This window comes from Ambystoma mexicanum, chromosome 2p (assembly GCF_040938575.1).
Source record: "Ambystoma mexicanum isolate Mex_15411 chromosome 2p, UKY_AmexF1_1, whole genome shotgun sequence".
In the NCBI taxonomy this organism is placed as follows: Eukaryota; Metazoa; Chordata; class Amphibia; order Caudata; family Ambystomatidae; genus Ambystoma; species Ambystoma mexicanum.
The window spans coordinates 26,508,026-26,523,720 of record NC_090923.1 but is presented as its reverse complement, the minus strand read 5'-3'; the positions used below and the strand labels follow the sequence as shown (position 1 = coordinate 26,523,720).

At 52.6% G+C, this 15,695-nt stretch overlaps 1 protein-coding gene across 1 annotated transcript in view; it reads left to right on the top strand.

Annotated features, from left to right (window-relative positions):
- STAB1 (stabilin 1) overlaps window positions 1-15,695 on the top strand; it is a 1,160,316-nt gene that overhangs the window by 458,112 nt on the left and 686,509 nt on the right. The window contains exons 23-25 of the mRNA XM_069643183.1: window positions 6,119-6,305; window positions 6,760-6,853; window positions 7,621-7,779. Coding sequence (XP_069499284.1) covers window positions 6,119-6,305; window positions 6,760-6,853; window positions 7,621-7,779 — 440 coding nt within the window. The remainder of the gene's footprint in view (window positions 1-6,118; window positions 6,306-6,759; window positions 6,854-7,620; window positions 7,780-15,695) is intronic.

The following is a 15,695-nucleotide window of genomic DNA, read 5'->3' as shown; positions in this document are numbered from 1 at the left end:
AGGTCATCTGCAGGTGCACTGGAGCAGAGGGAGCCCGGTGTAGGCCTTCACCTGAGCCCATGTCATGTGCAGGAGCACTGGAGCAGAGGGGACCGGGTGTAGGCCCTCACCCGAGCCCAGGTCATGTGCAGGTGCACTGGAGCAGAGTGAGCCGAGTGTAGGCCCTCACCCGAGCCCAGGTCATGTGCAGATGCACTGGAGCAGAGGGAGCCAAGTGTAGGCCTTCAACCGAGCCCAGGTCATGTGCAGGAGCACTGGAGCAGAGGAAGCCGGGTGTAGGCCCTCACCCGAGCCCAGGTCATGTGCAGGTGCACTGGAGCAGAGTGAGCCGAGTGTAGGCCCTCACCCGAGCCCAGGTCATGTGTAGGTGCACTGGAGCAGAGTGAGCCGTGTGTAGGCCTTCACCCGAGCCCAGGTCATGTGCAGGTGCACTGGAGCAGAGTGAGCCGAGTGTAGGCCTTCACCCGAGCCCAGGTCATGTGCAGGAGCACTGGAGCAGAGGGAGCCGGGTGTAGGCCCTCTCCTGAGCCCAGGTCATGTGCAGGTGCACTGGAGCAGAGTGAGCCGAGTGTAGGCCTTCACCCGAGCCCAGGTCATGTGCAGGAGCACTGGAGCAGAGGAGCCCGGTGTAGGCCTTCACCTGAGCCTATGTCATGTGCAGGAGCACTGAAGCAGAGGGGACCGGGTGTAGGCCCTCACCCGAGCCCAGGTCATGTGCAGGTGCACTGGAGCAGAGGGAGCCAAGTGTAGGCCTTCACCCGAGCCCAGGTCATGTGCAGGAGCACTGGAGCAGAGGGAGCCGGGTGTAGGCCCTCACCCGAGCCCAGGTCATGTGCAGGTGCACTGGAGCAGAGTGTGCCGAGTGTAGGCCCTCACCCGAGCCCAGGTCATGTGCAGGTGCACTGGAGCAGAGTGAGCCGAGTGTAGGCCTTCACCCGAGCCCAGGTCATGTGCAGGTGCACTGGAGCAGAGTGAGCCGAGTGTAGGCCTTCACCCAAGCGCAGGTCATGTGCAGGAGCACTGGAGCAGAGGGAGCCGGGTGTAGGCCCTCTCCTGAGCCCAGGTCATGTGCAGGTGCACTGGAGCAGAGGGAGCTGGGTGTAGGCCCTCACCTGAGCCCAGGTCATGTGCAGGTGAACTGGAGCAGAGTGAGCCGGGTGTAGGCCTTCACCCGAGCCCAGGTCATGTGCAGGAGCACTGGAGCAGAGGGAGCCGGGTGTAGGCCCTCACCCGAGCCAGGTCATGTGCAGGTGCACTGGAGCAGAGTGAGCCGAGTGTAGGCCTTCTCCCGAGCCCAGGTCATGTGCAGGTGCACTGGAGAAGAGTGAGCCGAATGTATGCCCAGGTCATGTGCAGGTGCACTGGAGAAGAGTGAGCCGAGTGTATGCCTTCACCCAAGCCCAGGTCATGTGCAGGTGCACTGGAGCAGAGTGAGCCGAGTGTAGGCCTTCACCCGAGCCCAGGTCATGTGCAGGTGCACTGGAGCAGAGTGAGCCCAGGTCATGTGCAGGTGCACTGGAGCAGAGTGAGCCGGGTGTAGGCCTCACCTGAGCCCAGGTCATGTACAGGTGCACTGGAGCAGAGTTTAGCCGAGTGTAGGCCTTCACCTGAGCCCAGGTCATGTGCAGGTGCACTGGAGGAGAGTGAGCCAAGTGTAGGCCCTCAACTGAGCCCAGGTCATGTGCAGGTACACTGGAGCATAGTGGACTGAGTGTAGGTCTTCACCTGAGCACAGGCCATGTACAGGTGCACTGGAGCAGAGTGAGCCAAGTGTATACCTTCACCTGTGCCCAGTTCATGTACAGGTGCACTGGAACAGAGTTAGTCCAATGTAGGCACTCATCAGAGCCCAGGTCATGTGCAGGTGCACTGGAGCAGAGTTAGCGGAGTGTAGGCCCTCACCTGTGCCTAGAGCAACAGTAGGTGCACTGGAGCAGAGTTAGCCGAGTGTAGGCCCTCACCTGAGACCAGGTCATGTGCAGGTGCACTGGAGCAGATTTAGCAGAGTGTAGGGCCTCACCTGAGCCTAGAGCAACTGTCGGTGCACTGGAGCACAGTTAGCATAATGTAGGCCTCGCCTGAGCCTAGAGCAACAGTAGGTGCACTGGAGCAGAGTTAGCCGAGTGTAGGCCCTCACCTGAGCCTAGAGCAACTGTAGGTGCTCTGCAGCAGAATTAGCTTAGCAGAGTGTAGGCTTCACCTGAGCCTAAAGCAACTGTAGGTGCACTGGAGCAGAGGTAGCCAAGTGTAGACTCTCACCTGAGCCTAGAGCAACTGTAGGTGCACTGGAGCCGAGTGTCGGGCCCCACTAGCACCCATGACTTATACAGATGCACGGGGAAGATTGTAGGGTCTCACAACAGCAAGAGATGTGCAGGTGAACTTGGGCAGGGAGTAGGGTCTCACCAGAGCCCATGACATATGCAGGTAAAGGTGGAGCAGTGCACAGGTCTCACCAGAACACATGTGGTATGGAGGGCACTGGAGCCTAACGGAGCCCATGAGTCATGCCCTGCGAGAGAGTTGAGCGTTTCATTGGAGCAGAGCGTACGGCCTCATCAGAGCCCATGGCATACAATTGCACTAGCGTAGCACACCGGGCCTCACCAGAGCATATGTTATGTGCAAATGGATTGGGGCAGAGTGTATGGTCTCATCAGAACCCCTACCTAGAGCAGGTGCACTAGAGCAAGACGTGAGCTCAGAGCCAATCTCATGACGTGTGCCAGTAAGATGGATTTCATCATAGCCCGTGATATTTTCAGGTGCACTGGGAAGAGTGTGATGTCTCACGAGAACACGGGATGTACAGGCCCACTGGAGTGTAGGTTCCCATCAGAACATATGACATATGCAGGGGCACTAGGGTAAAGTGTAGGGTTTCATTGGAGACTATGGCATAACCTTTGTTATGCAGTAAATTAATATGAATGCAATGATTTGAATCACATTATTAAGAATTCATACAGGAGAACTGTCAGCAGACTGTTCAACCCATCAAAATGTAAATGACATGAGTTATTTACAATGCGCTTAATACCTAGAGGTTTCTAAGCGCAGACCCGGGCATAGAGCCTCTGTTGCTCTGCATGGTCTTGCTTCCAAGATGAGCATTTTTCCCCTAAGCTATCCTCCCGATAAGCTGTCAAATATGTCATATGACAGAGTGCATGGTCTCACCAGAGCACACAAGACAAACAGGTGCACTGGGGCATGGAGAGGAGTGTAGGCGCTGACCAGAATACATGAGATGTTTATTTATTTATTTATTTATTTATTGGGCATTCATAACGTGCACATACAGCAATGTTTTTCAAGATATACGGGCGTATGGGAGCCGAGTGTAGTGCCTTGCTAGAACACATGACAAGTGTAGATGCACTGAAGCAGAGTGTAGGGTCTTGCCAAATGTAGGGTAGGCATGGTATCACAAGTATGACACGGACACAATAGGTACAGTTTGTAAAATCTTTATTGAAGTTTCTGGGGTTGGAAAACTCCTACTCTGCCCTATGACTAAGATGGGAGGAGTCTCGACCATCAAACAATAAACCAAGCATTCTTAGTGGAGTCTCTCAAATCAAAATGGCCTATGCTAACAAAACCTTATGTCTGCCCTATATGTTGTACAAAAGTGCATAAAGGAGAAATGTATTCAAAGAAAAACCTGTGTTCAAATAAAGGTGGCTGAATCAGCACTCCTCCCCGCGTTAGACCCCACGGAGTAAGGCAGTCCTTGTAAGCAGGATGACACACTCTAGCTCGGATTCTTAGTTCAATAAACAGTTCCAAAACGTGGATCGAGGCCCACCTGGCCTTCCACGTTTAAGTCTCTCTTTCAGACCTTCAAAGAAAATTTCAACACAAGTAAGCCCCCCTCTGTCGGGCTCAGACCTCTTCAAACACAGAGTTCACATAGGTCTCCCTCTGTTGGCTCAGACCTCTTCAGCACAAAGTACAACAAAACCTGCAAAGGGGCTCCCTTCCCCAAGCTTATTTCACTTCGAGTCTCCCTCAGCTGGGCTCAAACCACTTTCGGGTGTTGAAGACTTTGAAATGTGCGTGGTTTTCTTTACAGACCTACGCAAGACCACTTCGACTAAACGTTCAAGATTCAACTCTCCCCTTCTTTAGGAGGTAATTCTGCTTACTTTGCTTTTGCACTTCATTTGCTTTATCGTCACAAACAACCTTTCACAGAGACTTTCGAGTGGGCTTCTTCTATTCGCCAGACCACTCTGTTATTCAGTATTGCTGATTCTATAGCTGTTATTTTTACTTCAAAGTTCATTCACAGGTCTACCTTTCCTCGCGTCTCATCCACACACGTGCAGCCTTCACTTGTGATTACATTTTGCTGCTTCAAACTTTCTTTAACACACATCAGTCTCTCAGGACGCTTGCCAACTCACCGGCTGCGTGCGTTTCTTTCTTGGTTTTATGATTTCCAATTCATGAGTTAAGGTTAGTACCACAGGCTTGGCCTCACCTCCCCAACACTGCTGTTCACCCGGGAGGGTCGTTGGCGTCCTTGAAACACAATGCAGTCTTCACTTGCTTGTTCTGGCCTTGTCCACTTGTCTTTCGTGGCCTGTCAGAGGCAATGAACTCCAATAGGGAACTCTTGGGGTTTTTGACCCGCTGCTCTCGTACCTTGGTCCGTTGCTCTGCTCCAGTGGTTTGCCTCACCCCTGAAGTCCTGCTCGTACTCGTGTTCCACCTTGCTCAGAGTGTGTCTTTAGCTGCTGCCTTTTATCCGAGTGAGGAGAGCTAATTAGTATCAGATGTATGCACTTGAAGGCAAGTGCCTGACTTTGCCTGACCCGATTAACGCGACATGTCCAGCATGTTGTATGAGATTTCGTCTTGTTATTCTCAGTCACCCTCTTCCTCAGCCAAGTGTTTGTGTAAAAAAAAGGGCGGGGGAAGTTGGGACCTCAGAGAATACTACAAAATAGGATGGAGTAGATGAACAAAAAAAGGGGGTAATACTGCGTCTCACAATTGGCTGCCTTACCCCCACTCCCTGAAGATCCCTCACCCAGGTGATCCTCCCTCACTGGTCCACCCCCAGGGTCTGGATCCAAAGGCGGTGGCTGTGCCCTGGCACATGAGAGAGATATCCCCGTGGGACTAGCTGGTGAGACACCCTCTGGTTTGTCACACAAAACACAAGTTGGGCAGCGCGTACAATCTCATCAATGCAGGTGCACTGGAGGAAGTTGTAGGGCTCAACACAGACAACATGTTTAGGTGCACTGGAGAAGAGTGTAGGGTCTTGACAGAGCACAACAAAGGTGATTAGGATGACTTTGAAACAATCAAAAAGTGGCAGATGGAAAGCACTGAATCAGTAAAACCTTTTGGTCACTGAACCTGGCAGCGTTCCATGGATCATTCTTTGCAGTAGAGAAAAACCAATCTGCAAATCAGGCTTGGTCAAGCCCCAAAAGGTGTAGTCCAGCCCCAACTTCTAATGCATATTAGTTCCGCACGAGAGCACAAGTGACCCTAGACATGCTTCAGCCTCAGTGGGCATCAACAGTGAGGTGTATCCTGGGACCCGTAACACCGTCTGTTCCACACATGGATGTACCCATCACATATGCAGGGGAACATGAGAAGACTGTAGGATCGTATAAGTGACCATGCATGTTTCTCGTACTCCTTGTTCTTAGTTTATGAGACATGATAATTATCCCAGACTTTGGTACCCGATGGAGACCTGGCGTGGGTGTTCTCTCACCAGCATGCATGTAAAAAGTGGCACTCTTTTTTCACATCAGTTATTCACAGCACTGCCCCTCCTTTCTGTGACACACATACCTCTTAGACTTGCACACACACTTGAAGGTACAGCTCAAATTCACTCCCAAAACCACTCTGTCACCCACAAACACACACGTACCCACCCCTCTCCGGCCCCTTCTATCTTTCTGTGCACTTGTGTGGCAGATACATGCATAAAGAGCAGTGGCAGTTAAGGGTGAGCTACTAAGGTGCCTGAAATTATAGAACACAGGTTTGTTAAGCCCTGAAGCTGCCATGCCATATTCAATCTGGCATTTTATACCATGTGCTGCATGTGGCTGACTGTACCTTTGTGTTTCACCCATAGATTGTGGGTGTGTACATGGGCTCTGCGATAACCGTCCAGGTAGCGGAGGTGTGTGCCAGTCCCGCTCCTGCAAGGAAGGATTCACAGGGCGGATGTGTGACCAGAAATCGGTGCCATGTGGCCCCTCCGGACTATCTCTGTACTGCCATCAGCATGCTGTCTGTGAGCACACCGGGAACATCACTAGGTAAGGAATTGCATTGCTACACCCGTTAAGGACCTAGGTTACAAACCACATTCCTACACCTCTAAGGACCTAGGTAAAGAACCCCATTCCTACACCCTCTAAGGACCTAGGTTAGGAACTGCTTTCCTACACCCTCTAAGGACCTAGGTAAAGAACCCCATTCCAATATGCCATGAGGTCCTAGGTAAGTAACAGCATTCCTGCACCCTCTAAGGACCTAGGTTAGGAATTGCATTCCTACACCCTCTAAGGACCTGGGTAGGGAACCGTATGTCTACACCCTCAAAGGGGCGGTGCAAAATATGAATAAACCTTGGGGGAGCTCCAGCGCCAGGTTAATCTTTCACAGATTAGTTCCACAGTGGGCTTCACTTGGAGAAATACCTCCATGATTGAGGGGAACCCCCGCCCCCTGTTATAAAAAAATCTTTCATTTAATGTTTATTTCTTTTAGATGTACCTGTGCAGACGGTTATGAAGGGGATGGATTTTCCTGTAAGCCGGTGGATCCGTGTAGGAAACCTGAGCGTGATTACTGCTCGCTAGATGTGAGTGACTTCGGTTGTGTACTAGAGAGGGAACTAAGTTTCATTTAAAGCTAAGCTTTCTATACTTAAGAGCTTGTTCTGCTGTAGCTGATCACTTACCTGTAAACACAGGATGATTAGTTTAGAAGAAAGCTGACCTAGGGTAGGACATGTCCTGTGCATGGGTGCAGGGGCGAGTTGTTACATCACAGTGCCCGCTCATGTCATAGTAGACTCTCAGGGAATGTCACAATGCACTCTCACATTCTAGGCCTCTTGAGAGACCTTCCATATGCCCAGCATTCTAGGCCTGTTGGGAGGGAGTGGTCATCAGAGACCTTCCATATGCCCAGCATTCTAGGCCTGTTGGGAGGGAGTGGTCATCAGAGACCTTCCATATGCCCAGAATTCTAGGCCTGTTGAGAGGGAGTGGTCATCAGAGACCTTCCATATGCCCAGAATTCTAGGCCTGTTGGGAGGGAGTGGTCATCAGAGACCTTCCATATGCCCAGTATTCTAGGCCTGTTGAGAGGGAGTGGTCATCAGAGACCTTCCATATGCCCAGAATCCTAGGCCTGTTGGGAGGGAGTGGTCATCAGAGACCTTCCATATGCCCAGAATTCTAGGCCTGTTGAGAGGGAGTGGTCATCAGAGACCTTCCATATGCCTGGCATTCATAGAGCCTTTCTGAAGGTACTCTGTTGGCTGCGGATCCCATCCTTTTGCTACCGTGATGTATCTGTGTTATTTTGTGTGTGGATTATTGCATGTAATTGTCTCCTTTCTAGGCCATATGCACCTACGTCGGCCCAGGTATCGCAAGCTGCCAGTGCCGCCCAGGCTTTACCGGCGATGGAAGAGTTTGTCTGCCCATTGACAACTGCGAGCTGGAGAGCAGAGGAGGATGCCACATGAATGCAGACTGCACCTTCATTGAACCAGGAAAGGTATTGGCAAGAGAAGGCTGCAATATCCTTTAGTTAAATGAATGATGGGCCGATGGTGCGAATCCTTCTGCATGTTGCTACTTCTTTCTCTTTAGGTAGCAGGAGGGCCTCAGACTATGAGATGTACAGTGGGAAATAAGTATACTAAAAGTGTTTGCTGTACCTGGGAGCCACTAAACTCCATCTTCTTTTCGACTTAGGTCTGGGCTGCTCTGCCATGACTACTTCTTGGAGAGCCTGGTGAACTTGAGGGGATCACTATTAGTGTCTGAGGCAGGAAGATGTCTGAAGGGCCTTGGCCACATGCCCCTTAAGTAGAAACTCCCCAGGACATCAGCCCTCTCATTTCACTGCATTTCTCATCAGCCCTCTCATTTCACTGCATTTCTCATCCGCCCTCTCATTTCACTACATTCTCATCCGCCCTCTCATTTCACTGCATTGCTCATATGCCCTCTCATTTCACTGCATTTTTCATACGCCTTCTCAGTTCACTGTATTTCTCATCCGCCGTGATTTCACTGCATTTCTCATACGCCTTCTCATTTCACTGCTTTTCTCATACGCTCTCTCATTTCACTGTATTTCTCATATGCCCTCTCATTTCACTGCATTTCTTATAAACCTTCTAATTTCACTGCATTTCTTATACGCGCTCTCATTTCACTGTATTTCTCATACGTCCTCTCATTTCACTACATTTCTCATATGCCCTCTCTGTGACTAATCAATTTCCGGGGCACCAGTGGTCCAGGGATGAATATTGGTTTCTAAACCATCAATCAACCCCACACCTCTAGCACACCAGAAGGGATCTGAACAGATTGGAATACAAGTAAATTATAAGACCTCCTTGTCCAATTTTGGTAACGTGGACGGATTGGCAGACTTATCTCAGCAAGGTTGTAGATCGTCTGTTAGTTGCAACACAGCGAAAATACAATTATTACCCAATGATAAAAGGGACTGTCAAGTCAAGGTTGTATACAAATATCTACTTTATAATTACTACAACAGACAGTTTTAGCACAAGACAATTACAACCTACACTGTAAAGGAACACAGAGAACAGTTTTACAAGGGTAAGGGATGCACTCTGGATACTTACAGGGGGGTAGTTGGTAAAGCAATCAGTCTTACTGTTCAAGGTTATTTGGTTTCAACACCAAATGGGCAAAGGATTTTAACTGTCTCTAGGTGCCTTCGGAGAAGGACCACAGGGGCAGAACCACAATGTACCTGGTGCTGAAGAAGTTCTTGGTGCTCAACTGGGTCAAGGCGGTTCCAGGGCGCTTTGCAACCCGTGAGACAGAGTTAGTGGCGGGAGACAGCTGGGGGTACCAAGCAGCAGGCAGTTCGGCAAGCAAAGCTGTACAGACGTCTGCAGGCTGTCTGGCGTGGCGGCTCGTGCCAAGAATCATTGTCTCTGTGCTGGTTGGCAGATCTGGAATGCTGGTCAAGGTGTCTTTGACGGTTCTAGTGACTGCGGCGTGACAACAGTCAGCGGTGCAGCCAGATGCGGTTCAAGAACCCGACTGTCTCGAAATTGTCCTATAAAAGATGGACGCTCGATGATGCTTGTGTGGCACTCCTCCTAGCTTTTTCACAGGGCTTGTGTCCTTTCAAGGCAGAGGACCCAAAGCTCAGGAGGGTGTTAGCAGGCAATGGTCTTGTCCTGTGTCCAGAGACTCTCCAGCACTTCCCACATAGTATGCTTGCTATCAGAACCTAGTAAGGCATGCTGTGTGCTGGCTGGGTACCGGTTCTGTAGCTGCTGGACCGGTCCTCTGTGTCTGGTGTCTCCCTCTGTTCGCTGGGAGATGATTATGGAAGAGATCTTGCTTCCCTCTTGGAACTCCTGGCCTTCCTTCACTGGCAGAAGATGTAACGTAGACTGTACCTTCAGCTTGGGTCCTAGGAGTCCTTCTTCTTGCGAAGTCTTCAGATGTTCTGATCAGTGAGGGGCTCAGCCCTCTTATAAAGCCAAATAGGCCAGAGTGATTGGTGCAGGCTAAGCCCATCTTAATGAACCAATCCTGGGTCCCCACCAGCAATCTTCAGTGATGCTTCAGGTCAGAATTAGTGCGCTTGACAACAGACAGGGGAAGGATGACAACATATACTTCTAAATCCCACCCATCTTCCTGTCTGCTGTACATCAAAATGTCTCCCAAATTAACTGAGCCCTATGCGGTGCTTGGTCACATCATGGGCCTCCTTTGAAGTAGGGGGTTGCAGGCAGACTTTTGTCTCCTACAATTCTCTTTTCTCCAGCTGAGCGTGGAGAGCGGTCGCCGGTGGCCTGAGGGGATCAGCAGGCCTGGATAGCCCTGCCTGGGCCTCCGTGAGTTTTGTGTTCTTTGTGCTTTAAAAAAAAAAAGGAAAAAGAAAGTGAATTGTTTCCACGCGCTCCCAGCGCGGTGTTTGGCCTGCTCCTGCTCCCCCCTCCCACTTCCTGGTCTTCCCCTCCCTCCCCGCCTCCCTGCCCGCCCACCCCCCCCTCTGATTGGCTGTGTGCCTGCCTCCCCTCTGGCCTACTCGACGGCCGTTCCCCACGCTCGCTTCTTTTCTCCAGCTGAGCGTGGAGAGCGGTTGCCGGTGGCCTGAGGGGATCAGCAGGCCTGGATAGCCCTGCCTGGGCCTCCGTGAGTTTTGTGTTCTTTGTGCTTTAAAAAAAAAAAAGGAAAAAGAAAGTGAATTGTTTCCACGCGCTCCCAGCGCGGTGTTTGGCCTGCTCCTGCTCCCCCCTCCCACTTCCTGGTCTTCCCCTCCCTCCCCGCCTCCCTGCCCGCCCACCCCCCCCTCTGATTGGCTGTGTGCCTGCCTCCCCTCTGGCCTACTCGACGGCCGTTCCCCACGCTCGCTTCTTTTCCCCAGCTGAGCGTGGAGAGCGGTCGCCGGTGGCCTGAGGGGATCAGCAGGCCTGGATAGCCCTGCCTGGGCCTCCGTGAGTTTTGTGTTCTTTGTGCTTTAAAAAAAAAAAGGAAAAAGAAAGTGAATTGTTTCCACGTGCTCCCAGCGCGGTGTTTGGCCTGCTCCTGCTCCCCCCTCCCACTTCCTGGTCTTCCCCTCCCTCGCCGCCTCTCTGCCCGCCCACCCCCCCCCTCTGATTGGCTGTGTGCCTGCCTCCCCTCTGGCCTACTCGACGGCCGTTCCCCACGCTCGCTTCTTTTCTCCAGCTGAGCGTGGAGAGCGGTCGCCGGTGGCCTGAGGGGATCAGCAGGCCTGGATAGCCCTGCCTGGGCCTCCGTGAGTTTTGTGTTCTTTGTGCTTTAAAAAAAAAAAGGAAAAAGAAAGTGAATTGTTTCCACGCGCTCCCAGCGTGGTTTTTGGCCTGCTCCTGCTCCCCCCTCCCACTTCCTGGTCTTCCCCTCCCTCCCCGCCTCCCTGCCCGCCCACACCCCCCCCTTCCTCTCCCTCTGCCTATAACCTCCCCCCTCCTGGGCAGCCCTCTGCCCGGCAGCCCCCGCGGCTAAGGGCCCCAGGCCAAGGGCGACTCCTACAGTGCGGCTCCCTGTGTGTCTGCAGGTGTCCGCAGGGGACGCCAGGCGCCAGCTCCTCCGCTCTCCGGCCCACCCCTCCTCACCTTGCTCACCTCATCCGCATGATGCCTCGCCCCCCCTATTCCAATTTTTTGGTAAACTAGAGTGCTTTTTCTCCCCTCGCAGGATTCTCAAACTTAGGTGGCCCTGACCTACTACGCATTACTGTTTGCTCTGCATTGTGTTAAACTAGGGTGTTTTTCTCCCCTCGCAGGATTCTCAAACTTAGGTGGCCCTGACCTACTACGCATTACTGTTTGCTCTGCATTGTGGTAAACTAGTGCCCTCCACTCACTTCCTGTCTGCATACTCGTGGCGTCCGCTTCCCCTCCTACTCCATGGTGCTCTCTATCTCGCCTATCTACTCTAACTGCTTCTCCATTGACTATCCTGCTCTCCTCACTAAATCCGGTAGGAAAAAGTTTAAAAAGGACATCCTGGTCTCCAACCCAGGCCTCCCTATCGCTGACACCTACACGAGCGCCTGCTCCAAGGAAACTCTCACTGACATTCTCTTTTTCGTGCCTTCACCTGACCTATGGACCCCTCACATGGTCGCTGTGCTCTCTCCTTTCTCCACCTCTCCCATTAATGGTGGCACCCGTTGGGATGTCCTCTTGGCCCCTTTCCACTCCTCTAAAGCCATCATTAATGTCTATGCTAACGGGACCGTCTTGGTCCAAGGCCCTCAGGCCAACCTTCACCTCTTTGATAGACGCTTCCCATGCCTCATCAACTTCCTCTCCGCTCCCGCTGTCCCCCCTCCTCTGTCCTCGGCTACCTTGCCTCTCCCCTCCCTCCCTGCCCCTTCTCTTGCTCCCTCTTCAACTCCTTCTCTAACACCTCCGCAGGGCGTACCTCTGATCTGTACACCTCCCCGGAAGTTTTTCAAGGGTGGCAACCCTCTCCACATTGCCACTCTAAATTCTCGCTCTGCCATCAAGCACTCCTCTGATATCTGTCGCCTTCTTGAGGAACTGGACCTCGACGTCCTCGGTCTCACTGAGACTTGGTTCACTGCCAGCTCTGCCACCAGCTTCGACACACTCCTACCTGACGGCTACAAGATCCTCTCCGTGCCCAGGCCCAACCGTTCAGGGGGTGGTGTTGCCCTTATCTTCCCTGAGTGGATTCCTGCCACTGTCACTCCTACGCAGACCTACTCCTCTTTTGAATGTCTTGTCTGCCGACTCTCTCTCTCTCCTAGCCATTCCCTTACCGTGGCTACTATCTATCGGCCACCTGGTCAAATTTCCTCCTTCCTCTCTGAGTGGGCTGACCTCTCCTCCTCACTCCTGTCCTCAACCACCCAACTCCTCTTTCTCGGTGACTTCAACATCCACCTCGATGCCTCCTGTCCCCCCACTGGTCTCTTTCGCGAACTCTGCAACTCTCTCTCACTCTCTATTCTCCCGTCTGGGCCTACTCACTCTGCAGGGCACACTCTTGATGCTCTGATCTCTTCTGACCTTCCCCTCTCCCTCCCTCTCTCCACTCCTCTCTCCTGGAGCGATCACTTTCTCCTATCCTCCCACCTCTCCCTCCCTACCCCACAGGCAAAGCCACCCTCTTCACTGCCACCCACCTTCTCGGTCATCCGGCCCATGAAGCGCGTGTCAGTTGAGGCTTTCGCTGCTACCTTCTCGCCCCCTCCTCCCCCCCCGGCTGACTCCCACCCTGACACAGCCCTCTCCATGCTCTATTCCTCTATATCTGATACTCTCGATATCCTTGCCCCCGTCATGAGAATCCGCCTGAAGCCCAAAGCCAAATGTAACTCCTGGTATGACTTGGATCTCGTCACCCTAAAACGCAAGTGCAGGGTGGCAGAGAGGAAATGGCGTGCTTCATGTTCATCCTCTGACAAACTGGCCTGCCGCCTGCTCCAAAGGCAATACCGGCTCTCCGTTCTCACCAAGAAGAGAGCCCTTATCCAAGCCCGCATCTCTGAGGCATCTAACAACTCGGCCGAACTCTTTAAAATCTGCAAGGAGCTGGCCAACCCTGCTGCAGTCTCTACCTCTCCTGTCCCCTCCCAGGCCCTCTGCACTGCACTGGCCTCACACTTCATCTCAAAAACTCAGGACATCCTGTCCTCGCTCTCCTCCGCTCTCCTCCCTCCCTCTCTTCCCGGCTCTTCCTCTTGCTCTCTTGCAGCCGCCCCTCCGCCCTCCTTCTCTGCTTTTCCACCTTTTTCTGCTGATGAGGTTTCCAGACAAGTCCGATCTATGAAAGCCTCGTCTATTCCTCCAAAACCATCAAGGATCACATCGACTCCCTGGCTCCTGCCCTGGCTGACTTTTGCAACCACTCATTCGCCTCTGGAGTCTTCCCATCCCCCCTCAAGCACTCCCTTGTGCACCCCCTCCTCAAGAAACCCTCTTCCGACCCCTCCTGCCCGGCCAACTATCGCCCAATCTCCATTACTCCCTTCCTGGGCAAACTCCTGGAGAAACTGGCCATCTCCCAGCTTAACCTCCATGCTGAATCTGTTGGTAATCTTCATGACCATCAATCCGGCTTCAGAGCGGCCAGAAGCACGGAAACTGCTCTCCTGAACATCCGTGAGGACCTGCTCCTTAACCTTGATTCCAACACTCCCTGTGTTCTCATTCTGCTCGATCTCTCCTCTGCCTTTGACACTGTCAACCATGCCATCCTGCTCAACCGTCTCCGTGATAACCTGGGTATCACTGGTCAGGCTCTGGCATGGCTGACCTCTTTCCTTTCCGGTCGACCCTCCCAGGTCCAAATGGGCTCCTTCCTCTCTGACATCTTTTTCTCCACCTGTGGTGTCCCTCAGGGATCCAACCTCTCTCCCTGGCTTTTCAACCAGTATCTGGCACTCCTTGCCCACCGCATCGCCGCTCTCTGCCCCCACTTCCAGTGCTATGCGGACGATACCCAGCTCATTTTCAGGCTACCCTCGGCCTCCTCCTCTCCTTCCCTCATCTCCGACTGTCTGTCTGCTATCCAGGAATGGTGTGCTGCCAATGACCTCTGCCTTAACGCCAGTAAGACTGAGATTCTACTCATCGGCACACCCACTCCCTCCTTCCCTGCAGCTCTCTGGCCGGCCTCCCTTGGCCCCCTTCCCGCCCCTACCTGCAAGGCTAAAAACCTCGGGGTCATCTTCGACTCCACACTCTCCTTCTCTCCTCATATATCTGACGTCTCTAAGAAGTCACACTACCAGCTGCACCTCCTCAGAGGTATTCTTCCCTTCCTCTCCTTCCCCCAGAAGCTCACTGTCTCCCGAGCCCTGGTTCTCTCAAGGCTGGACTACTGTAACAGCCTCTATCTTAATCTGCCTGCCTCCACTCTCCGCCCTTTGCAACTCATCCAGAACAGAACTGCGAGACTTGTCCTTGGCCTCAAGCCCAGGGACCGTATCTCTCCAGGACTGAAATCTCTTCACTGGCTCCCAGTGGCTGCGAGGATTAAGTTCAAAACCCTCTGCATTGTCCACAAGGCCTTCTGGGGCCTGGGGCCTAAATACCTTCAACTCTCTCTTCCTAAATATCTTTCTTCACGAGCCCTTCGCTCATCCGTCTCCAACTCCCTCATGGTCAGCCGCTTCTCGAAGCAACGAGCTGGGGGTAGATCTCTCTCCGCAGCAGGGGCCTTCCTCTGGAACAGCCTTCCTGCCTCCCTGAAACTTGAGGAGAACCATCTCCGGTTCCGGAAGTACCTCAAAACCTTCCTCTTCGCTTCTGCCTTCTCTCTCCCTCTCCCCTGCTAAACCTGCTTAACTCCCCACTGAATTCTGCACTAAACCTGCATCTGGGCCACTCTCAGCGACCTCGGTCCAGGGCCCAGCCATTCTCCACTTGCACTGCCTCCCTGGCTCCCCCTGCACTGTGGGACTGTCACTGTATCCCTACAGCCCCCCTTCCCAGCACTTCTCAGCACTTGCTCTGCACTTACCTCGCACTTGCCACCAGCTGGCCCTTTTTATTTATTATTTATTATTTTATTACGCTACTTACCTTGTACTGCACTTCCCCCCCACCTCCTCCCCCTGCACTTTCTCCTTTTCCCCTTACCTCTGCACTTGCGCGATCTGAAGGACACCTGGCCTAGTAGGATCGTTTGTCTGTCTTCCCCTTGTTTCCCTCCCTCCCTGCCTCGTCGCGCCTTGAAACACTTGTGTATAGGCGGGTTACAAATACCATATCATATCATATCATATCATACATACTTCCCTGCTCTGAAAGGAGTAGTTCCAGACAGGACAGTCACTGCCTTTTCATACCAAGGTGGGATGTTAGTACTAAGTTGACACATTGCATTACAAAGAGGTGTTGTCACTTCCTGCATTGAGGCCTCACTGAGGCCTGCTAATTAACATTCTTCCGTATTTGCCACCACCAG